The sequence below is a fragment of the Pelodiscus sinensis genome, chromosome 25 (assembly GCF_049634645.1).
Source record: "Pelodiscus sinensis isolate JC-2024 chromosome 25, ASM4963464v1, whole genome shotgun sequence".
Taxonomy (NCBI): domain Eukaryota; kingdom Metazoa; phylum Chordata; order Testudines; family Trionychidae; genus Pelodiscus; species Pelodiscus sinensis.
This window is the reverse complement of record NC_134735.1, coordinates 14,683,664-14,708,400: the sequence shown is the minus strand read 5'-3', so window position 1 is coordinate 14,708,400 and position 24,737 is coordinate 14,683,664. Positions and strand designations below refer to the sequence as shown.

The 24,737-nt window shown below is 53.7% G+C and overlaps 1 protein-coding gene across 2 annotated transcripts in view; it reads right to left on the bottom strand.

Annotated features, from left to right (window-relative positions):
- The window catches only part of PTPRU (protein tyrosine phosphatase receptor type U), a 271,696-nt gene extending 267,572 nt beyond the window's left edge, over window positions 1-4,124 (bottom strand). For both annotated transcript variants that reach the window (XM_006112017.4, XM_006112018.4), the window contains exon 1: window positions 3,900-4,124. In XM_006112017.4, coding sequence (XP_006112079.2) covers window positions 3,900-3,972 — 73 coding nt within the window. In that variant the 5' untranslated portion in view covers window positions 3,973-4,124. The remainder of the gene's footprint in view (window positions 1-3,899) is intronic.
- Window positions 4,125-24,737: the final 20,613 nt, after the last annotated feature.

Below are 24,737 nucleotides of genomic sequence, written 5' to 3'. Positions count from 1 at the left end.
TTCTTCCCCCTCGTCCCTGCAATCCTCCTGTTTTGTTTATTCCTCCTCCAGTCCAACTCCCTGGGCAGGTCAGTTGCCTCGCAGGCTGTTTACACTCCCAAGCCAGCAGGACCAGATGACATATTTAGGAGACAGCAGCATTTCTTGATTTTAATGTGGCTCAAGGGGGAAGGGGGATGCTTCTTGGTAAAACTTTTTCTAATTAGATCCCAATAAAGACAAACTATCAAGTGAGTTGTATATAAAAATTTAACAGCAGAGAATCAGTGTTCCAAAGCCTGCTTCTCAGATCTCCTAAAAGGCCACTCCCACAGGGCCTCCAGGAAGACACACACCAAGGAAGGAGGAGAGAAAAGCTGACAAATCCACACCCCACTCACACTGCAAGGACACAACTGCTGAGCCTGAACAGAAAGCCCTATTCCTACCTCCCTCTGATTCTGCAGGGAGCAAGAGCAGGTCAAACCCAAACCTGATCCCAGATCCAAAACCAGGCCCCGACCCAGAGCCCGCACACATACACCATCCAAATTGTGCAGCACAAGCTGTTCTCTGGCTCTAACTCTGCTCCCTGTTACGTTGACGCTCGAGTCCATTTGTTCTGAGAATAAGTCGAATTTGGCAAGCCTTCCCCTGGCCCTCTTTGAGGTAAAAACCAGCTCTGTGAACCAACGTTATATTTCCTGGTTTTGCTGTGGGAAAAGAGGAGAGGAGGAGGGATGCCCTTCGGCAATATACAGAGCTATAAAGGGAGCCGGAACTTGGACACAAGGGCTGCCTCCGCATGGACACAGGCAGGTTTTCCACAGTAACCACCCAAAGCTCTTCAGCTGACAATGGGATCGCTGCAGCTAAATGAACTCCAGCTGTGTCTTCACATGGCAACTCCACTGCCCTCTCTGCAGGAACTTCCCCATTTCAGGACCAGCAACACATTATTGAACCTGCCAACCCCCCCATCTACCAAACATCCCTGCACTGTGGCCACAGTGTGGAGCCAGGTATTCCCCTCTGGAGCACCACCTCTGGGCAGTGTTTGGAGGGAGGCTATCAGATAGCAGTAGGATTCTTAGGGATGTAAACACCGGGAGGGGAATTCTTCAGGGTAGTTCACAGGGTGCAAATGCAAGAGCATTGGGATGAATTTAAAAAGGGAGAATTTACATGTAAGAGAAGGAAACAACCTAACAGCAACTCCTCCTCCATTATAGCCTGGCTTCTAGAAGAGGCATGGGAGCCCCAGGTCTAGGGACATTTATAATAAGACAGAACAAACACACAATAGGAAGCAAGCCTGCACTGGGTCTGAATGGTCCTCTCCACTGAATGTCTATGACTCGGCAGAATATGGGAGTCGCCCAGTTTTTTCTATTTAATTTCCTCGTCTATTGAAAAACAACGAAAAAAATCCACTGTCCTTCCCGGAAGGGTTTGTCTCGAAATTCACTTCACATTGTTCCCTCTTCCAGCCTTGGCCCAATAGGAACTCAAAATAGTGTATAGTTCCAGTGTTAATGAACCTACCGTTTGGACTGGGGGGAAAGTATGTACACAAGGTCAGAGGGTGACCAAAGCCAGCCAGATGTGCGAACTACGGAAGAGCAAAATTTCAGACAGGAAAAAAAAAGATCCTCAGGAACTACAGAAGCATCCAAAACCGGGAGACAATGAAATACAATGCGTGTGTGTGCACTGTACATACACCCACTTACATTGATCTCCTCTCTTCTAAAGAGCCTGCCTGTGGGCTGAATCTTTGTCCAGGAAGCTTCAGCCCTGAGAATCTCTCTTCCTTCTTTTAACAGCACATTTATTAGCTGGCTGAAAAAAGAAGGTTTGTTACGCAAACGCTGCCGCTGCCACAGCCCCCTAAATGCGCCTTAATGTCTGGAATGTAAAAAGAGACTGGGAATGAACAGGGCAGAGGGGCTCAGAAATCCTGTAGGACCCAGGCTCAAACCTCGGCTGGCAAGTAGCGAGGAACCCAAGGGAGAGTTGAGGGTCATTAGCTTGCTCTGGCTAACCCTGCCTGCAGAATGGACACCTCTGTTGCAAGCCTTGCTTGATCAGACTAACACAGCCAGGGAGGAGGGCACCTGGTATCTGCCTGGCGCTCTGGAGCTCTGTGGTCCTAATAGACCGACTCTCACTTGGCTGCTGTGGGTAAGCAAAGGCAGATCTAAGGGACCTTGCTTCCCACATCACTTGATGCCCTGAGAACAATTATACATGTAAACATGCATGGTCATGCTTGGCCTCTACCAAGCTGCTCACATCAGCCTGAGCTCTTCATTAGAAGCTGGCAGGGGTCTTCACTAGCCCCCAGTAGCTCAGGTTGCACATGCAGTTGCACCAAGGAACCCAGACGGCCCAGGTTTGGAAAAGGGAGAAGTCTGTACATCTTCTCCACAAATACAACAGCGAGGAAAGGATGTTGAGACTCTCCTACCCCAGAGAAAATTGCTTTTTGGCTGAACCCAGTTCATCCTGCGCCCCCACTTCCACAACTTGACCCTCAACTCGAAACCTTCCGGTATTTTCCAGAAGGTCTCAGAGGAGAAACTGCAGTAAAAATGTGGCACCTCAAATAAGCAGCGTAACTGGACTTGCCCTGCCCGGTGAGTGTCTGATGAATATAAATAGCGGCGGGGAGGGCTAATGGTGGCAGCTCAGATACTCTCAGTGCCGAGCCACGTAAAGCCTGGCTACTTAACCAGCACAGCCACGCTCGCTGCCTTGCTACAAGCCTTCCTTTTAGCCACTTTCCTCCCGCTCTGAGGACCGGGTCCTAGTGTAGCCGGTGTGGGGAAGCGCACGCGGCAGCCGGGAGCTCCAGAGAGCGCCCCGCACACACCCCGCGGGCCAGCGCCACGCAAGTCTGCGGGCTCGGCAGCCCCGACTCCGAGTGCAGGGCTGCAAAGTTCGGCTCCTTCTTCTTGGCGAGAGCCTGGCACCGGGCGTCTCGCCAGGCCACCAGCGGCGGGGGCTGAGGAAGGGGAGAGTTGCTCTGCTGCTGGGAACTGCAGGCCGGGTCTCCCTCCCGCATCGCGCTGCGGGCAGCAAGCGGGCACCCCCTGCCCAGGTCCCAGAGCAGCGGGAATGCGATGCAAGACTCCAGCGTTCCCCACCCCGGGAGGGAGAGCCCCGCGCACACGCAGCCCGCTCGGAGCCGGCAGGACAAAGGATCGTAATCTCTGAAACCAGAGCGGGGGGACCCACGGCTCCAGCTAGACCCTTTCGCGTTCGGATTTGCACACTGGCCGCAGAGCGCCCACACGCCCCTCGCAAGCGGCAGCTGCCATGCGGCGCGGAACCAAAACACAAACGCTCCCAGCCCAAACAGGCGGGGAGCCGGGCTCGGGGTTTCTCTGCCTTTAGAAGCAGCAGCCAAATCGCCGAGGGGAGACAGACCCGGGACCTGCCAGCGCCCCCGGGCAGGGAACTTCGCGTCCCGAAAAGCTGGGGTCACGGGGGGGGGGGAGGGAAGTTACAAGCCAGGCGAACTTGAGTCCTGCCTGCGTTTCTCTTCGGCATCAGCACTGGGTGGTTAATATTTTAGCAGCCCCGCTGCAGCCACAAACTTCTCTGGTTCCACCAGCCGCACCACCCGGACACACACACACACACACCCCCATACACACCCACACACACAGCCCAAGCCCGCTGGCGACTTGCAACACACACACACACACACACACAGCCCAAGCCCGCTGGCGACTTGCAACACGAACAGTTTCCATCCCCAGCTCCCCTCCGTCCTGCCCTGTGCGAAGCACAAGTTAGCAGGGAGCCCCGGGGAGGGGGAGCGAGTCCAGGAACGAGAGGCAAGTTGCGCGGGGCTGACATGGGGAGCCCCCTCCCGGGGGGGGAGCGGCGCCGGGGGGGGGGTGCGTTCTGACCTGCAGGCGTCTCGGGCTCCAGGGCGCAGATCTGGAGGGTGAACACGAAGAGCAAAGCCCGAGCGTGGCGCATGTTGCGTTCGGAGCCAGGGCGCGTCTCTCCCGGGGGCCGCGCCGGGGCTCAGGGACGCGGAGCGAAGCCGCCGCCGCGCGCAGCCATGGAGCCCGCGGTCCCCGCTGCACTGGCAGGAGCCCGAGCGGGGCTGGAGCCTTCAGCGGGCACCCAGCTGACGTCAGGCCGGAGCGAGCGAAGGGGCAGCTCGCAGGCGGCATAGCAAAGGCAGAGGCTGCCTTCTGCTGGAGGAAAGGAGCAAAGGCAGCCCGAGGAGAGCGAGCCACAGCCGCGCCTGGGCTCTGCCGGCCCGGCCCTGCCTTTCACCCGCTCCCTATGCTTGGACGGGGGGGGGTTAGAGTCTGCAGGGGCCGGGGGCTGTCAGCCACCTGGAGAAGCCAGCTCTGCTCACTATCCCCGATCGCCTAACAGCCAGGCCGCGGGCGGGCAGCCCCAGGCAGGCGCTGGGGTGAGAATTCCGGTGCCTGGTTACTGGCACAGCTGGCAAAATGCAGGAAATGTGGCTCCTCTCCCGGCCCAGGGTCTATCCTGCCTGGAAGGGACGGGAGCTTTGATAAGGCTCCTCCAGCTGTGGGTGAAGAGGGAAGGCCTCCAAGGACTCATTTCCATGGGGAGCGGGCACACACGGCGAGTGGGCAGCGAACAGGGCAGGCAGGCAGGGTGTCCCGTCCCTCATAGACGCCTTGGTCAATCCCACCCCCAGTAGCAATGTGTGCAGGGTCATTGTATCACACCAGCCCACAGAGGCAGGGCCCAGCACAGCTCAGTCTGTGAAGTGGTGCAGGGGGAAAGGCTGGAGGAGAACCGGCCCTGTCCAGCATTTCCTCCCGTCAGTTACTGCAGCTGACCTGGGAGGAGATCTGGGCTGCCCTGGACTCTGCCCTGAGCAGTACCCTGGACTCTGCAATGTGCCTGGAGTCGTGGGGAAAAGTCCCCCTTACGCACTGGGGATTTCAGTCCAACGGGGCCAAGGCTCACTCGCATGAAAAGCCAAACGGCCACGGTCCCTTGAGAGCCAGGCTGATCCTCTCTGTGGTTTTGGCTGGAGCCCCATCTCTGGTCTAAGCTGTCAGGAGGCTTGCAGTAAATAAATAAGGTCTCCTGCCAGGGACAGCACATGGACTGACCCCTGTGCCCCCAGGGAGCTCCTGTGACGTGGCTGAGTTCGTATGGGCACAGCGCTCTGCCGGGCTCAGGGAAGGCGGTTTCGAGAATAGTTTTGAGATGGGACATTTGTTTGAACCTGCCAAGAATGCAGAGGCTTCAGGCAGGACTTGCTAGCCGATGCCGCATTACCGCTGCCTTCCACCCAGTCGTTTGACCCTTATGTGCCCAATGCAGTGTCTAACTGTGCTAAGGGGCGGGGGGGGGGGGAGGGGAGGAATTCATTGGTAGTACTTAGCAAAGAAATCTCCTTTGAATCGAAGGCAGGGCAAAGAGGGTGGGCTGGAAGAGGCCTCAGGGAGATGAGACATGGGACATAATACACAAGCCAACACTGTGACGAGAGAGCGTGAAAAGAAGCAAACCCTGGCGTGGCTATGACTGGTCTCCATTAGCTGCAGAGCTGAGATAACTAGGAGCAAGCCAAAGGACGAACACAAATCAAAGAGAGAGGCACTGCAAACCCCTTCCCCATACAAAGCCGAGGCAGAGAAAGCGAACTGCGTCCTGTCTCTAGTGCAGACCCAGGCAGCACCACGGCAGCGACTGAATAAGCCCTGCCGATGGCCACAGTGCTGGCTGCAAGGAGCAGGGAGACTGGCTTGTTTGTGGGCACTGATGCCAAAGGAGATGAAAGAGTCGTTGTGAGCTGGCATCCTCCCTGTTGCCTATTAGGGAGGAAAATGGTTTTCCCAATGCTGGGGGGGGCTGCGCTGCACCAGGCTGTCAGTACAATCTGCGATTCGTTTGTGGAGCTAAGGCTCTGATGATAAATGGGGTGGAAAATTATCTAATTAAACAGATAACTTGCAGGCAGGTAACGGCACGGCTGTGCTTTGCTCTGCTTGGTGCGGTGGGGGAGGAGTAAGACAGGGATTCAGTTGTGGGCCTTTTTTACAGACTGCAAGGTTTCTGGAAGGGATATTTGCACGTGTTTTGGGGTCTGTGTGTGGAATAGGGAGTAAGCATGAGAACAGGCAACGTGGGGGTGCCTGGGGGAAAGAGCGTGGGGGGATCTTTGTGAGGGTGGAGGAATGCAGCAATCGCACAAGTGGGTCTGTACAGAGACAGTTACAGAGGGAACTTGTTTCTGAGTGTGTGCTTACAAACAATCAGCCTCCCCACCCCACCTCCCAGTGTGGGTCAGGACACAGCATCTTCTGCAGACAGCCCCACACTGGCCTTTGCAGCTGGTGACTCGGCCAACAGGAGTCTCCCCAGCCCCTGGCTCTCCGGTGCATCAGCAAGCGCTGCTCTGGAAGCTCTTCAGAAGAGCTTGGTCACTGAGCGCACCTTGGCCAAGGGGCTCTCTAGGATGCCAGCTGTGAATACCAAGCACTTGGGAACCTGGGCAGGAGCTCTTTGGAGATCTGCCATGAGGGTCTCCTGGTGCGGGAGGTCTGAAGGGTTGAGACTAAGCCCCAAATGGAAGGTTTTTAATGTTTGTTGCTCAAGTGGATTCCACTTCCTCAGCTGTCCGGTGAGTGGCACAGCACTGACGGGCAGGAGGGAGAGGCACGGGTAGAACTGCTACATGGGAACAGTGGCCAAGAAACAGATTTAGGTCTCAGCCCTGCAAAGGCTTGCCTGTGGGACTCCCCTGACACTGGTGAGTCACCCCCCTGGACTCCCAGGGGTGAAGCAGCCTCACTGTGCGATGCTCCCTGCATAGCGTAAAGTGGCAAAAGCAAAACATCCCATTGTCTGCAGCCCACCCTCTCCTCTGCAGTGTGCACTCTCATGCCCCCCACGCCAGAGGAGAAACATGAGGAGGCTCAACTTGGCTCTGGGCACTTTCCCTCAGGATGCTAACACACAAAGGTATCATAGAAAAGGGACAAGCCAGCACTGGGAAGTTTCACCCACAAATAGGCAGCAGTGTAAAACAAATCAAAGGAAATGCTCCTTCATAGAATGCCCAATCAACCTGTGGAACTCCTTGCCAAGGGATGTCGTGAAGGCCTAAAATATAACTTTGTTCAAAACAGAATTAGAGAAGCTGATGAAGGAGCAGTCTATGAGTGATTATTGACCACAATGGTCAGAGACACAGCCCCTTGCTCTGGGCGTCCCTAAGCCTCTGATTGCTACGTGCTGGGACTGGACAACGGGCTGGATCACTTATTAGTGCCCTGCTCTGTACACTCCCTCCGAACCAGCTCTGATCACTACTTGAAGATGATACTAGTCCAGAAGAGCCATTGGTCTGACACTGTCGGGCCATTCTCATGTAGAGCAAGGTAAGGCTGGTAAACAGAGTCAGACACAATGACACCCACACACTTGGGCACCGCACAAACACCCAAATGCAGGTACACACAAATACAGTCAGACAAACACTGAAGCACACACAAAGACACAGATGGAGATACATGGGCATAGAATCACAGAATCCTAAGGCTGGAAGAGACCTCTGAAAGTCATCCAATCCCCTCCCCAAAGCCGGACCAAACCAACTAAATCATCCCAGCCAGGGCTTTGTCAACCTCTAGGGATGGAGATTCCACCCCCTCCCTAGGGAACCCAGCCCAGCGCTTCCCCACCCTTCTAGGGAAATAGTTTCTCCTAATATCCAACCTAGACCTCCCCACACTGCAACTTGAGATCATTGCTGCTCGTTCTGCGATCTCCACCGAGTACAGCCTCTCTCCATCCTCTTTGGAACCCCCCTTCAGGGAGTTGAAGGCTTCTCTCAAATCCCCCCTCACTCTTCTCTTCTGCAGACTAAACAAGCCCAAATTCCTCAGCCTCTCCTTGTAAGAGAAGTGCTCCAGCCCCCTAATCATTTTGGTTGCCCTCCACTGGACTTTCTCCAATGTGTCCACATCCTTTCTGTAATGGGGGGCCCAGAACTGGACGCAGTACTCCAGACAGACAGTCAGGGACAAACAACTAGAAAGACAGTTAGGTCTCGTCTAGACTACACCCAAGTTCTGAAAGAGGATATGCAAATTCCTATGGAATGAGGTTTACGCGGCTTTTTGAAAAAGGGGAGGGTTACTGAAAAAAAAATGCATCCCGACTACTTTCACTTTTGAAAGCTTTGCTTTCGAAAGTGAGATCGGAAGAAGATATGCAAGTTCTATGCAAGTTCCTCTTTTGGAACTTCAGCATAGTCTAGACGATCCCTGTGGGACAAACACACAGACAGACACTATTACACATAGAAACACAAATACATATGTAGACACGCACAAAGAACCATAGGCAGATGTACACCATGGAAAGATATAGAAGCTTAAATTGAGCCAAATCAATGAGGTATCCTGTGGTTCCTTAGAGACTAACAGATTTATCAGGATATAAACTTTCATGGGTAAAACCCACTTCATCAGGTGAATTGGAGTGGAAGTGACAAAAGCAGGAGTAGATATATAAAGATATATTAATGAAGCTAATGAAGTTAGGGCAGACGTGGGTCAGTCACAGCATTTGGTGTGGAGATGCGAATATCCAGAGAGGAGAAAATGGCCTTTGTAATGTGTTAACCAGTGACACTCCTTATTCAGTCCCAAATTGATAGCTGAACATTCATTTGCAAATGCAACACTATCTCCCTTCATAACTGGTTATTGAGATGCTTTTATAGAGGGATGGCTAATTTCAAATCCATTACTGAGGGAGGTTAAAGTGCCCCTTACAGGTTGATGTGTGTTACCTTTCCTGATTTGCGTCCATGTATCCTTTGGCACAGAGACTGTCTAGTTTGGCCAACTTCCACTGCAGTTCATCTGATGAAGTGGATTTTACTCAGGGAATCTTATGCCCTAGTAAATCTGTTCATCTCTAAAGTGCCACAGAATTCCTGTTGGCTTTGCAGATACAGACTAGCACAGTCACCTCTCTGATTGATTTGGGCATAAGCTTTCATGGGCAAAGACCCACCTCATGTCCAGAGCACAGCTCCGGTAAATATTTTCAAACCTGTGGAGTTGAATCTCTGAGCTCTAACACCTCCCACCATGAGCTCTGGGAAATACTCTATAGGAATGTAAGCCCTGGACATAGGTGTGCACAAACACACACACTGGTGGACATGCAGGCTCTCACACACACAGGCACGCACCTGTCTCCTGACAAAAGAGAGCAGCCCTTTGCTCCTGTTGGCCTGGCCTCCATGCGACAGAGTGCCCCACCAAACAGCTAAATGAATGGGTGTAATTCACACCTGCAAGCACAGCAAGAAAATCCCCAGTCCTGCAGAGGCAGGCCACACCCGCTGCATTGCTTTGCAGGGACAGCAGATGCAAGGAGCTTCATCTAGTTTGTGTTCTGCCCTCCCCTCTCCGCATACGCACACGCACACGCACACGCCCCCCCCAAATACAGTGCACAGAAGGCAGCCCTACCACTTCTGCAAATTGGGTTGGTTTGTTTTCTCCTGGGCCCAGCCGCATGCTCAGATAAAAGGGGGCACAGTTTGGAATATCACAGCTTACAAAGGAAGCCTGGTCTAGTGTTTAAAGCACCAGACAGGTAGGTTCTCACCTGTGCCTCAGCCGCCCTGTTTCCTCATGCAAATCAGGTGGGACCAAGATTTCTGAAGAGTTCAGGGCCAGTTTTCCCAAGGGTTCAGTTGCTCTTTAGGCATCTAAATGTGGGACGATTTTAATCAGTACTCAGCACCCAATCCCCACCTAAAAGCCCTGAGCGCTTTTTGAAAATCTGCCTCACTTTTCACTGGTTTTGAAAATTCTAGCCATAAATGTTTCTGTGCCTCAGTTTCCGCACTTGCAAAAGCTGGCTAGTGTTATAATAACTATCCTAACTTTCTAGGGCTTCATGGTCATTCCCATTGACAAAAGTCACTCCCAGGCAGAGAGCCAGCTTTCAATGCCAAGTGGGTCGGCTTCAGTAAGACCACTCTGGCTTCATGGAGTCTCCGCTGCACAGCAAGCAAGTGCTTGGGTTTCACTTGGACTGTTACAGCGACAGGCTCCAGATTCCCTTCTCCAGCCCCGAACATCTGTGCTCAAGGCCAGGGAGAGGAAATCACTTGACCCCCACAGCAGCGAGGCCCTCCACATCTAGCTTAGCAAACGGCTGCTTTGGAATTGTTGCCTCCAGCCGATTCTTCTCCCGCTCCCCCCCATCTGTCCGGGGAGACAGGGAAGGAATCAAGACCTCACCTTCCGAGTGGATTCTCCCAGCCCTGGTCGCTGTAGTTTCTACAAGAGGCTTCATTTCAAAGATGAATTTTTCCTGGGAGCGAAAGAACCTATGGCAAGTAAATCATCTCGAGTGATCCTCAGTAGCAGAGGGCTGTTTAATTTACTGGGGCATGTGGAAAACCCAAGGCACTCGCCGGCTGAATCACGGCTAAAAATAACAATCCATCTCACCGCTGCAAAGGCCTAGAAGAGGCGTGTGGGCCCATCCAACTGTTTGACAAAGCCCTGGCGCGGCACCGGGAAAGCGCTCCATGTCCCTTGCTTGAGGGGGTTGCGGTCGGTTTGCATTTTAATATCTATTCCTCTGCCAACCTGCAGATCGATAATTGAAGCCTGACTCATCCATCTTAATCGCTCGCCCGCTCCAGCCCACCTTCCTCCTTGCAGACCTCCTGCCTGGCTGGCTGGCTGGCTGGAGACTGACACCTGCCCTGCCCTGCTGGGAAAGCAAGGGCCATCCATAGACTCCCCTCAGCAACTCGTCACAGGGCATCAGCAGATCTCCCGGCACTTTACAAAGGAGGCCTGTCCAGTTACTGCCATTGCAGAGGGGGAAACTGAGGCACCCAAATCTGCCTAAACTTACCCAGCAGACCAGTAACAGAACCCTAGTCCAGCACAGTAGCCACTAGGCCATAGTAGCTTCTGGTGCCCCACTGGATGCTGTTTCTTTAACTCGGTAGCAGAACACCAGACCTGAGAGGGCTGGGGAGGGTTCTCAGTAGATGTTCAGCAGCAACAGGGATAATCCTCCCGACCTCACTCTAGCAAACTTCATCCCATGGAAAGAACAAACTGCCCTGGCATAGGGACAGCGCTATGTCGGGGGCTCTGCATTTAGCTTCTTTCGTGCCAGATCCAGTTAAATGATGAGCCGCTGACCCCGCCTGGAGTCGTGACCCAGCCAATCATCCTGCCAAAGATAGCTCAATGACAGTGCCCGACGCATTTAACCAGACACTGCCATGCAGCCATCTCTGGGATGACAGGCGGCAGCTGTTCAACACCACTTGTCCACCCAGGGCGGGGCAGGAAGGGGAGCCCACGGGGAGGGCTGAGTCAGCAGAACATCCCCACCTGAGTGGGAGTTTGGTGAGGAGATCAGACTTGCCTCCTAGCGGAGATCAGCTCAGCGCAGAGGTGGAAACGCAATCAGCAAATGTAGACGACTCATTCAGAGAAACAGCAGAGGCAGCAACATTGCAGAATCCCCATTTAAGCTTATTTTACACTGATGAGCCTGCTTTAGAAGGGAACATTTACCATTTTCTTCACTGCAACCAAGACAGGTGCCTATTTCAATGAACGAAGCAGCTTGGTCCAACTCCGGGGGCTGGGCCCTCCTCCCCTTTACCTCCTGCAGGCAGTTTTATTAACTCTGGCTCCTTTCCAATCAATAGCCTGGGATGAGCAAAGGGCTTAGTTAACCACCTGGAGCAGATAAATGTACAGGTGCAGGGCTCTGCTAGTGGGCTCCTGCCATCTCCCCAAGGCTGTCAATAGTCGGAGCAGTAGGATCAGAAAGACCCATTCTAATTCAAGTGGTGCCAAGCTCCCAGGATGACACAGAGGGAAAGAAGCCACTGCTCTTCCCCCTGGCCAGGAAGGAGATTGCACAGGATAGTACCCTGGCAACACAGGGCCTCATTCTCCTTCCTCTCCCACCACAGCCAGTCTCACCAGATGCCAAAGGGGTTTAGGCTCCTAAGTCTCTAGGCCAGGGGTTCCCAAACTTTTTGACACAGGGACCAGTAAATCCATTTGCGAACTTTTGGAGGACTGGTAATGTTCATTTGCATATTCATTAATCAAATGATGAATATTCAAATAAGTTGTTTCTGGTCCTCCCCAAACCCCCAGTGCCAGCTTTAACAAAGCTTTAGATCTGGTCACCCACAATATTCTTGCCAGCGACTTAAGGAATATGGATTGGATAAACGGACTGTAAGACAGACAGAAAGCTGGTTAGACCAGGGTTTCCCAAACATTTTACTTTAGTTGGAACCCTTTTTTTTTCCAGTACCGCTTTTTGCAACCCAAAAATATAAACACATAAAAAACAAACTGAGAAAATACCAGATGTAGAACATGTCTGGTATTTTCTCATTAGTAAATTGTATTATTACTAGATGTATCAGTTTGTAGTTTCAAACTGCCTGGCTGGTAAATGTGCTCAGGCTGCATGAGTGTGTCTACCAGCCAGACAGTTGGCAACTACTCGAGGGGTGTGTGCGTGGGGGGGGGGGACAATAGAATCCCCGGGACGGACTAACTCATCCTTTGTGCTTTGTGGGGGGGGGGGGGGAGGGAAGGGAGGAACGGGGGCAGCGCCCCAAGATCTACATATGTCTGGGTCAGTCCCACTCCCCAATTCATTCCTCCCCTCTGCTCCCCCCGCTGCGCATCTGGCCAGCCCCATTTCCCCCAAACCCCTCCCGGGCAGCCAGGTCCCCCCGCTTCTCCTCCCAATCTCCCTTGGCCAGCCCCGCTGCCCGCGTCCAGCCCTCCTTCCGGTGGCTGCTTCTCTCCCCCCCCCCCCAATCTTCCCTGGCCAGCTCCCTTCCCCCAACCTCGCACCCCCCGGCAGCCCTGCTTCCACCGGCCTCCCAGACTCCCCAGCCTGCCCTGAATCCCCCATCCAGTTCTGCTTCCAGTGGCCAGCTCTCCCCTCCTCCTCACCCCAGAATCCCCTGGCACCTGCACCTTCCCTTAGCCCTGCACCCTCCTGCTGCCTCCCCCTTCCCTTACTGCCCCTGCCCACTTTGCCCTCTTTTTCCCAAATACCCATCCCCTCACAACTCTCTGCCCCATTCCCCTCCTGCCCCTCTGTGCCCTCACACGACTTGCTCCAGCCTGGCCTTCCTCATGCCCACCCCTTCTTTCTAGCCTTCTCCCAGCACCTCCTCCTCCAGCCCCCAATGCCCTTCCCCTCTCCTCTCCTCTCCCAGCATCACCCTGTCCCCCCCCACTGACACCTCCCCTCCTTTCCCTCATTGTCTGCCCTTGGCCCCCTGGCATTTGTCTCTCTCTCCTGCACCCTGTCCCTTGGTGCCTTCCCCTCCCGCTGCCACTGCCGCCTCCTCGCCTCCGCCCAAGCCCACTGCCGCCTCACCACCCAAGCCCATTCCCTACCTTCTGACTCCCACATTGCAGGGCCGGAGGCCACGCTCAGGCCCCGGAGGCCGACCCCGGAGGCAGCGTGGCCCCGCCACATGCCTCTGAAGAGTTTTAAAATCCCGGGCCGTGACATCACGTCACGCCCAGGCATCTTCCCCGCCCACGTGCAACGCTGCACATGGGCAGCAGCAGGCGGTGAGGAGGAGCCGCGCACGGTGGGGACGCTCTGGGGGCGGGGTGGGAGGACGCGCGGGGGGGCTGGCGCGGGAGACCCACGCCGGCTCCAGGCAGAACCAGTGGAGCAGGGCCCCCAGCTCTGTAACTCGCCAGCACTTCCGGGTTCAGGGGCGTGGGGCTGAATTGGCTTAAGGCCGGCCCTGCTGGCAGCCACCAGCCATGCTGAGGCCCGGTATTTTTTTCCCATAGTTTGGGAAATGCTGATCTAGGGAATGGGCTGAGCAGTCATGAAAGAGGATTCTGAGAAGCAGCCCAGTCTGGGCAGAAGGTGGGAGCTGAACTTTCTGTAATCTCATTGCTATGAGCCAGGCTTGAGCCAGGCTGAAGGAGCAGGTCAGGCTGGACTCGACCCAAAGCAGGCTGGGAAAATGAGGGGCACGCCCAGGAAAACACCCCGCTGTGTGATAGGTTCAGAGATAGACGCAGCGGTCTCGTCTCTCGGGGTACCTTGCACTAAACAGGGACAAGGCGTAAGAAATGCACAAGGTCGTGCATTAGCCAGGAGCGGGCCTCGCCGGTCTGACAGGCCTCCTCCATTGGCAACTTCCATGGGGCTAGGACTGATGCTCTGTCGTAACTGATGGGCGTAGTTCTCAATCCGGGGAGCTCCCAAACCCGAGACCAGAGCCAGCTCTGCCATCCCAGCCTGGCCCTGCCCCGCTCCCTCCCTCCAGGGCACACCGCCTCCCGCTGACCTGCCTTCCAGTCTGAGAGAGCAAGTTGCCGTCCAGGGAAAGGAGGGAAAAAGCCAAACCCACCTGAACAGCTGATTGGAGCAAGAAAATGTGGTGCAAGCAAAGCCTCCCCTCCCCAAGCCAACCCTCCCCCACTGGCTGCCTACCTCTCATGCTGACACTGCCTTTGGCTGTTCCTCACTTGTGCTGCGTTTGAAGGAGGGTTAAAGATTTACCAGCTCCTGCGTGCGGAAAGGGGGAAGCAGCCCCTTTTGTCTCTGCTTTTCAGGAGGTGACCTCTGGCTGCGAGAGAACAAACAGCAGAAGTCGTCCATCTCTATGCAGGGTCTGATGGATTCACTGCTGTCTTTGCTTATCTGTAATAAACTGTCTGGTTAATTAGCCCAGGCTCTGGCACGGAGGAGCAATTCTCCGCGTTAAATGCTACACTCTCCTCGCAGAGCTCGTGAACAGGGCTTGCAGCCATGGGGGAATTTTGCTGGAGTGGCGGAAGGACAGGAGATGAGGGTAGGGACTGGCAAGGGATCACACAAGGCTAGGTAGCAGATTTACAACAACTTGAAATATTTGCCCATCTCGAATCAAGCCAAAAAGTCAAAATCTGGAAACCAGTCATGAAGCAAAAGACGGATGGTTTGTTTGATTCAGGCCAGTTGAAACACTTATTGCAATTCGGGTCCATTTTCCTTTTGAGCCTTATTTTCAGATCCATTCGCTGAACTTTCCAAATGTAACCAGAAGTTCTCATTGCAAAACTTTTCTTGTCCGTGTGCTTCTATGCAAGGGGCTCTGTCGAAGCCAGGCCCATCCCACCCACAGATTTGGCTTGGACAAATGGGCACTTTTTGAGAGAAACAAGTGGATGAAACATTCCCATCTGGCTCCATGGGGCTCTCCTCCAGCTGGGCCAGATTGGAGCTAAAACTTATCTCAAGTGCCAAACTGGTTTAGGTGCAGTGGGCATCTCTCAGCAAAGTAGGGATGTGAAAACTGACACACACACCGCCTCACATGCTGCTTCCTATCCACTATAGCAGCCATAGAGTATCCGAGCACCTGCCCTTGCTACATGTGGAGACACTGGCTGCTATCCTTGGGAGTGGCCGATCTCTGCTCCCTCCCTGATCCTCCAAAGATCACCCCCTCCCCCGCCCAAGGATGCACTCACAGATGCACACAAGGATGTGGCTGCTCTCCCCCTCAATGTGCACTGGTCAGCTACTTCCCTCACCCCAGAGGTGTCTGCATTTCAGCAGTGCTGTGTGGACAGAGCCTGCAAATGCAATTCTGTGCTGCAAGGTGATGTGTAAAAGGGAAGTCAAATCCCCCGGAGCCATTGATTCCCCTATGAGGGGCACGTACAATATACATACATTGCTAATGCTTAGATATATTTGCTATTTGTATAGGAGTAAGACATGACAAAGGTCAAGGCCTGTCACAGGTAATAACTTATAATAAGGAGACGAGGGGAGGTGAAACCAGTCTTCTGTTAAGTAGAGATATGGATAGATTCCACATCCTTTAAACTTGTGACCGGCTCAAGCAGGAAAGGGAAAAGGGAAGTATGGCTTGCCCATTGTTCAGCAAGAGTGAATGAATGTAATACAGCTGTAATCGCAAAGTCAGCAAGTAGGCACTGTATTTAACCTCGTTTGGAAAATTAACCTGACCTATAGGAATGCTAAACGTCAAAAATGAAGTAACCTATCATGTTAAGGCACCTAAACCAGGAAGGATGTTAACCCTATAAAAACCCCTGCATATGAGATGTTGGGGGTCGGCTCTGATTTGAACATTGAGTTCCTTAGCCGTACCGTGGTTGCAACCAATAAACTTGAGTTGGACCCAGCCTGAAAGTGTGACGCTCTTCTTGGGGTAAATCAGACTAGCCTCCAAGGGGATGAAACCTTGCAATTTATGCAACAAAGGCAGGAGGGAAGTGTCAGACATGCTCTGTGCATTTCATCGGGATCTGTAACATCAGCCATGCCCGAGAGGCGCTCGCTCTGCTTGGCGGCGCTGTTTGGCATAAAATGCGGCTCTGGTTTGCACTGGAGATAGCGCGTAGGGATACGTGTGGAGCTAAGCCGGGCATCCCCACAGCCATCAGCGGGTCGGCAACAGACGGACAGATCTCTAGCCTTTTGCTGCATGTGCAGCAGGCCCGGCAAATCCTCTCGCACTGACACTAGAACTGTTAAAAGAACGCCTGCTGCCGGAATTGTGCCTTCCACCAACACCCAGTGCCGGTGAGCTGGAAGAGAGGTCGAGCAGACCTGGAGAGGCACAAACCCTTTCATGGCTAGCTCTCCCGCCTGCTAATTACAGCTCGGCTGTGTTTCTTCCTCTGACCCACATGCCCTCCCGAACAGAAAGGAATGAAACCGTGGGCAGAAGGAGCAAATTAATGAACAGCTGATGAGCCACATTTAAGATGCCAATTGTGTTCACCCCAATCCACTGACTGCAAGGCTGGAATTTCCAAAGGAGACCAACCCGGGAGCAGTGAGGGAGGCCCCAGCCCAGGGCAGGAGCCCCGGGATCAGCGCACCTTTGTGCTGGGCGCTGTATATTAATTAGTGTTCGTTAGGGGGGTGCCGAAGAGCCCCAGTCAGACAGCAGGAGCTGCCAGCGCAGGGGCTGCAGATTCCGAGAGCCCACGGCCAGAAGGGCCTGTTGTGACCATCTCATATGACCCTGCAGAACACAGGCCGGAGAACTGCCCCCGCTAACCCGCAGAACAGAGCTTTAACCAACCCCCCATCCCAGTGATGGAGAACTCATCCCCCATGGTCACTCGCCCTCACTATTAAACATTGATGCCCGATTCCCTTTCCCAGTGGTCTCCTGAATGGCCAGCTGCTGGCCCATGCTCGGCCTTTGCTAACTGGTGAGCCCCTGGCTGAACGTTTGTTCCCCACGCAGAGACGGACAGAGCAGGAATTAAGCCGCCCTGCCCTGGATTGTCTCTTAAGCTGACCAGAGGGAAGTCTTAGCATCCAGCAGTGCGAGGCAGGTTTGCTCACCCAGGGAGGCCCTGATCTGAAAGCGAGAGGCAGCTCAAGCATGTGAGTGGAGCAGTGCCGGCTTGAGGGGCGGGGGGGAGATGAGGAAGGAGCTTGCAGGTCCCAGTTCCACCCCACACCCCACTTTGGGTTGCCAGGTGTCCAGTATTGACCTGGACAGTCCAGTATTTTCGCCTCCTGTCCGGTAAAAAATTCAGAAAATACCAGACACCTAAAATGTCCAGTATTTTCTGATTTTTTTTCTGGGCCAGGAGACGAAAATACCGGACACTTGGCAACCCTAGCGCCCAGGCCCGGGCCCAGCCTCCGGCCCCGGACCCTATGCTTAGTTGGTTCCTCGGGAAAGCTAAGTTCTGGCTTGAAAAATAACACAAAATGGCTGCCAGCAAAAAGCCTAAAGACCAAGAGGAAGCAATGCCTTCCCTGGGTCTTAGTGCTCAACTGCTCCTCTGTTCCTATCCCCAGTCTAACTCTGCACTCACTCTGAAAGGGGCCACACTGTTTTCATGCTGTTTTATTATTTATTTATTTTCATAATAAGTCTCGGAGTCCTTTTTTTTTTCCCTCAACAGAATTTTTTCCCCGGGTTTTTTTTTTGGGGGGGGGAGGCGGTATTCGGTATTTTTGGTTCAATCATCTGGCAACCCTAACCCTACTTCTGAGCCGCAGAGAGGGGCTGCAGCCTAGCCAGGTGGGCAGAGGGGAGGAGGCAGCACCCACCCTGCATGCTGGGGCAGACACTCCCTCAGGGGGCCCATCCTTCCTGGTATTCCCTGTGGGACTGAGCAGCCCGCCAGGCACCTTGAGCAGCAATGGTCAGCCTCCCTCCCCCATGCTCCCCATGGCAGCGGGGGCTATGGGGAAGCAGATCACACTTGGCAGGTGCACTCACTCTGCTTCCCCACAGTTATCACTGCCATGGGGAGTGCTGCTGCCACCCCATGCACCCCCCCCCCCCCCCCGGTAATCCTTGAGTCTGCATCTATCAGAGTGCCAGGGAAGGGTAGAAGGCAGGGCAGGGGTGGGAAGGGGCAGGAACAGACAGCCCCTAGATGGTGCAACTGCTGCAGCCAAGGTTGGCCTGCGGGCCAGGAGTCTGAGATCCCTGCTGTAGAGTGTTTGGCTTCTTGTGGACTGGACTGTTCTAGTGACCCCATTGTTAACTGATGGAGGAGGGAAACTGAGGCAGAGCCATAAGGTTGCACTCAGGAGGTGACAGCAGCCCTTCTGCAAAGCTCCTTATGCTGCCTCTTGTGCATCTCCCTGTGCACACCTGCCAAGCCAGCTCATGGCCCACCTTCAACCCCCTTCTGACACAACCCCTATACAAACTGACAACGGTTCTGGTGCTGGGTACTGAGACTGCCACCTGCCCCGGTGACCAGTATAATCTCCTGGCTTCCCTGTCACCTGATTGGCTGATCATACCCCTGAGATTTCACAATACTCCAGATGTGGCCTCACCAGAGCAGAATAACAGGGAATAATCACTTCTCTGGATCTGCTGGCAATGCTCCTCCTAGTGCACTCTAATATACCATTAGCCTTCTCGGCTACAAGGGTACACGGTTGACCCATATCCAGCTTCTCATCCACTGTAATCCCCAGGTCCTTTTCTGCAGAACTGCTACTTAGCCATTCGGTCCCCAGCCTGTAACTATGCTTGGGATTCTTCCAGCCCAAGTGCAGGACTCTACACTTGTCCTTGTTGAACCTCATCAGATTTCTTTTGGCCCAATCCTCTAATCTGTCAAGATCACTCTGGACCCCTATCCCTGCCCTCTAGCGTATCTACCTCTCCCCCTAGTTTAGTGCCATCTGCGAACTTGCTGCGGGTGCAATCCATCCCTTTAGCCACGTCATTAATAAAGATGTTGAACAAAACCAGTCCAAGAACAGATCCTTGGGCCACTCTGCTAGAAACCGACCGCCAACCGGGCATCAAGCCATTGATCACTACCCATTGGGCCCAACAGTGTAGCCAGCTTTATATCCATTGTACAGTCCATTTATCCAATCCATACTTCCTTAACTTGCTGGCAAGAACATTGTGAGAGACAGTATCAAAAGCTTTGCTAAAGTCAAGGTATATCACATTCACTGACTTTCCCATAGCCACAGAGCCAATTACCTTCTCATAGAAGCTAATCAGATTGGTCAGGCATGACTTGCCCTTCGTGAATCCATGCCGACTATTCCTGATCACTTTCCCCTCTTCCAAGAGCTTCAAAATGGATTCCTTGAGGATCCCCTCCATGATTTTAATCTGAAGATCCCACTGGGTTTCCTATGGGAAGGGAGATTATGGATCGGGGGATGCTGCCCCCTTGCCAAGGGAGATTTGTACGTGATCCCCAACCTCTGGAGGAAAATCCAGCAGGGCTCCTGAGAGCCCCACCGGAGCTCTAGACCCGTGTTTCTCAACCTTTTTGTATAAAGTGGCCCTTTAAAAAATATTAAGTACCCCAGTACCTACCGTGTTCAGACACACAAACATTTTTTTCTACCATTGCAACACATTTGTTTAAACAACTTAATCGTAGCTGGGTGGGCGATGAAATATTTGGGTGTAAAAAGTACAAAAATAATAAAGCGCTGTGAAACTTACACCAAAAATTCATTTTTCTCCAAATTTCAGTTGTGTTGACTTTCCTCGAGTACCCCTGGTTGAGAAACACTGCTCTAGACACTGCTCTAGACACATGCAGAGAGCTGAGTCATGCTCTGGGCTGGCGGGTCAGCAGCAGAGTGGAAGCAAAGAAGAAACCATGTGATCCCATCCCCTCCTCAGGAAAAAGCCAGGGGCCAATCAGCCCGTCACCAGCTCTCTGGCCCCAGCATGGCCCCATTGCTAGCAACAGCTGGGGACTCCGCGGGGGTCCTGGCGCCCTGAAGCAACCCCTCCCATGGGGGGAGCTGGTTCTGCCCATGTCCCAGGCTGAGGAGGGGACATTTCTGGTACCGTTGCGGCACCCGCTATGCCCACGCCCAGGGCTTCCCGGTGCTCACGGGCAGATGTGCTATATGGATGCACAGGCAGCTTTGCAGCCTGCCTCCTCCCCCGGAAGCTGAGCTCGGGACCCGAAGTAAGGCAACGAGAAATACCACCGAACAATTAGAGCATGAAGAACAATGGGGAAGGGATTGGCTTCCTTGGTGCTATGTTAGGGAAAAATCATTGCAATTGACATAGGCTGCAATTTACATTCTGATGCATCTCGGGCAGGGGGTGTGTTTTCCGCTGGCGCAGGAGGGAAGCAATCAGCAGCTAGCAGCGGGGATGGAAAGGAAGGGATGTAACACACACAGCACACACCAGGTGAGTGGCAAGGCCTGAGTACAGGGCTGGGATGCAGGCACTCCCTGGCAACAACCCTGATGAGGGGTTTAGAACGGCTGCCCTACATGGGGACATAAATAAGACTGGGACTTTTCAGCTTAGAAAAAAGCTGACTAAGGGTGCATATGATCAAGGTCTATAAAATCATGGTTGGTGTGGAGAAAGTGACTAAAGAAGAAGTATTTACTCCTTCCCATAACAAAAGAACTAGGGGGAACCAAATGAAATTAATAGGGAGCAGGTTTAAAACAAACAAAAGGAAGAATTTCTTCACACAATGCACAGTCAACCTGTGGAACTCCTCGCTAGAGGACATCGTGAAGGCACTGAGCCCACCGTCTGCAAAGGAGAGGCAGAAAGTGCGACTCCTCCCTGGCCAGAAGAGAGTAACACCTGCTGGCACAAATGGGAATGGCTGGTACCCTACAGTGGGGCAGGGAGAGGGGCCGAGGGAGGGTCCAGCGTGCTTTGACTCCCCTCCTTATGGCTGGTAAGCAGAGCAGCAGACAATGGGCTCCAGGGCCAGTCCTTTCCTTAGCAGGGCGGTGCCTTGGGGCCCTGGAGGAGGAGGGGGGTGAGTGGATGGGCCTGCCAGACCCTCAGCAGGAGAAAGGTTTCCTCTTGGATGCTGCTTGGGCATCTCACCGGCTGCCTGGCTAAGCACCGCACTGAGTTCTGCTTTTCCTGCTGGTTGGTCACCCCAGAATCGGCCTCTGCACTGGGGCAGAACCTGCGCCTCAGCCGAGAGTCGGGGACCAGATTTTCCAAAGCTCTTGCGTGATTTCGGCACCCGAGTGCCCTTGACTGGCGATGCCCTTTGGGGTCTGGAATCCCAGCCAGGAGGGGCAGCAGGAATGCAACTGGCCTTGGGGAGCAGCCATGGGCAGATCCTGTCTCAGCTGCAGCCTGGCTCCCCACCCTCTGCACCTTGGGCCTGCCTTAGCCCCAGGCAAGATGTTACCTGATCGGACTGATGTTTCAGCCCCACTCAGCCCTGGGAAACATGGTGGCACAAGGTACAGGGGCCCTGGGATCTGCTCAGGGCAGGATTGGGACCCGCAGGTTCTCCACGCAGCCATCAATTGGTCACCATTTCACTCCTGCCTGCCCTGGACCGGCGCCCTGATGAGGGACATGCTGCACAGCCTGGCGTCCCCCAGATGCAGGGCTTTCCCTTGGCTCCCACACTGTGCTGATACCCGGGAGCCCAGCTCTCCCCGTGTGGCTGTGAACACTGCTCGGCTGAGACACGACTGCCCAAGAACAAGCTGAGGACCAGCATCCACCCACAGCACTGTGCTACAAAGCCCAGGGGTCGGGATCAGTGCCAGCCCAGTCAGTGCTGCTCACGTGATTTTGAGGGTTACCTGCTGTGCTTGGCCAGGCACCGTTATGCCACCAAGAGGCTGGAATACAGGAGAGGGGCCAGCTAGTCCTGCCTCGCGGCTGCCAGCTCAGACTGAGCAGAGCCCCACAGGCCCTTTAGCAATACTGGTTCGTACAGCATGTCCCCAGCAGGGCCCAGCGCTGCGGTCTGCACACACGGTGCGAGGCAGCCCCTCCTGGCAAGCACTGCTCTGACTAAACCACGTGGAAGGAAAGCAAGGCAGAGAGAGACACCCAGCCCACCCGGGGGACCTGTGGTAGGTCTGAGAACAGAACCTAGCTCTCCCCTGCAGGGCCGACTTATCCAGCAGGTACAGTGCCCAGGGCCCACCATACTTTTAGGGGCCCACGAAAATGTTTTAATTTCTTTTAAAATCAGAAGAAAAAAAATGAACTTTTAGGGTCGAAGAAAATGTTTTAATTTTTTTCTCACATCAGAAAAAAATGAAACTTTTAGGGCCCACGAAAATCTCTTACATTTTGCCTAAAACAGAAAACAAATAAAATGTTGAAGTATTTAAAGTTATATCAAAAATAATTTTTAATATTTTTTTTTTATGGAGGAAGGGACCCACGAAGGCAAAAGTGCCTAGGGCCCACGAAAGTCATAATGCGGCCCTGCTCCCCTGCCTATCCTATTTGGTCTCCCTTTACCAGGCTCCAGGTCCCCTTTTAGGACAGCTGGGACACCTGTGACCCACCGGCAATGTCAGCCTAGTTCACATCCACACGACAGCTGCCATCACCCCCACCGCACCGGCAGGGCGAACCCCGCACTCAGAGCGTCACAGGAAGAGAACGACCCCTTGAAGCGGCCCTTCTGGCAAGGCCCTGGCCCTGCGGCTGTGTTGTCCCTGTGTTGTGCCGGGCCACAGGGCTCGGCGCCCCGGGGCTGTCGTCGCTCGCTGACAGGCGGGGAGCTGGCCGAGTGCAATTCTGGTCTCTCACGCTGAAGTGGAGAAAAGCCCCCGGTGCCCCTCTTCCATCTCATCAGGCCCTGGGCAGCCGGTGGCTTTGGCTCCCAGCTGTGCTGCAATTCCCGCCAGAGCCACCTGTCACTGGCTGCAGCAGCCCAGAGGCAGATTTGCTGTAGCGCCCCCTGGTGACTCACCAGCTGCCCCCGGAGGGGAGGGGGGCATGGTAAGAGGCATTTTGGACAAAGCCATCCCCTAGGAGAGGAAACGCTCTGCAGAGAGCAGGGCAGTCTGCTCTTCCATGGCCAGGGGTTGCAGCCCACCCCACGTCTGTCTCCAGATTCATGCGGAAATTTCTGGGAGCCTGAGGGGGAGAGTGCAGTAGAAGGCAGACATCTCCCAGATACAGCGCTGCAACAGCACGGAGAAGGAACAGGTCAGGGGGCACCACTCCCCAGGTCTGTCCCTCTCTTGGGGAAGAGAACACACAGACCTGACTTGCTAAGGGTGACACAGCGCACACAACCCATTGGCTCCTACTGGACGATGCTGTATTCGATTTCTCTTCCTATCTTAAATTGTTGTTGAGCGCCGTTACCTGGGAGTCATGCTCCACTCCAGAGCTGGCTACATGCCCATGGTGCTGGAAGCTTCAGTTTTCTTCTCAGTTATAAAGACACCATTGATGACTACAGCAGGAGTAGCACCATGTATCTGAGAACAGAACTGGGCCCTTTATGCATATGTACAAGTGACTTCACCGCTATTATGCCCTGGTTACTCAGGTAGGGTATGTGCCACCGAGGGCTCGTTAGCAACAGGCCAGTCACCTAACCTCCCCATGCACTCTCAGGCTATGTCTAGGTTACAGAGTTTTGTCGGAAAAAGAGCTGTTTTTCCAACAAAACTTGAGTTATGTCCACACTGAAAGTGCATTCTTTCCACAGTGAACCAAAAGAACAGAGGGCTTTTTACTCCTAGACTTTAAGGTCAGAAGGGACCATTATGATCATCTGGTCTGACCCCCTGCACAGTGCAGGCCACAGAATCTCACCCACCCCCTCGTAGAATAATCCTCTCACCTATATCTCAGATACTGAAGCCTTCAAATACCTTGAAGACCCCAAGATGCAGAGAATCCTCCAGCTGTGATCTGTACCCCATGCTACGGAGGAAGGCGAAAAACCGCCAGGGCCTCTGCCAATCTACCCTGGAGGAAAATTCCTTCCCGACCCCAAATATGGCGATCAGCTAAACCCTGAGCATGTGGGAAAGACTCACCACCCAGACACCCAGAAAGTTCTCTATAGTAACTCCTATCATCCCTCCATTGACCTATTTCCCACTGATCATGAATGGTCAATTAGTTACCAAGATCATGTTACCTCATCAAACCATCCTCTTCATAAACCCATCTAGTTTAATCTTGAAACCAGATAGATCTTTTGCCCCCACTACTTCCCTTGGAAGGCCGTTCCAGAACCTCACTCCTCTAATGATTTTTGCGCAATTTGTAATCCTCATTCTACGAGGAAGAAGACTTTTTGCGAAAGGGGAAGAGGGAGTTTTTTCGGAAGAAGAGGGAAGAGGGAAAAGCACAGGTGCTCTGGTGGCTATTCCGTCCATAGCAATCACAGCTTACATGCAAGAGAGCATCCAGGCAGTCTGGATGCTATCTTTTGCAAAAGCGCATCACTTTTCAATGAGCTTTT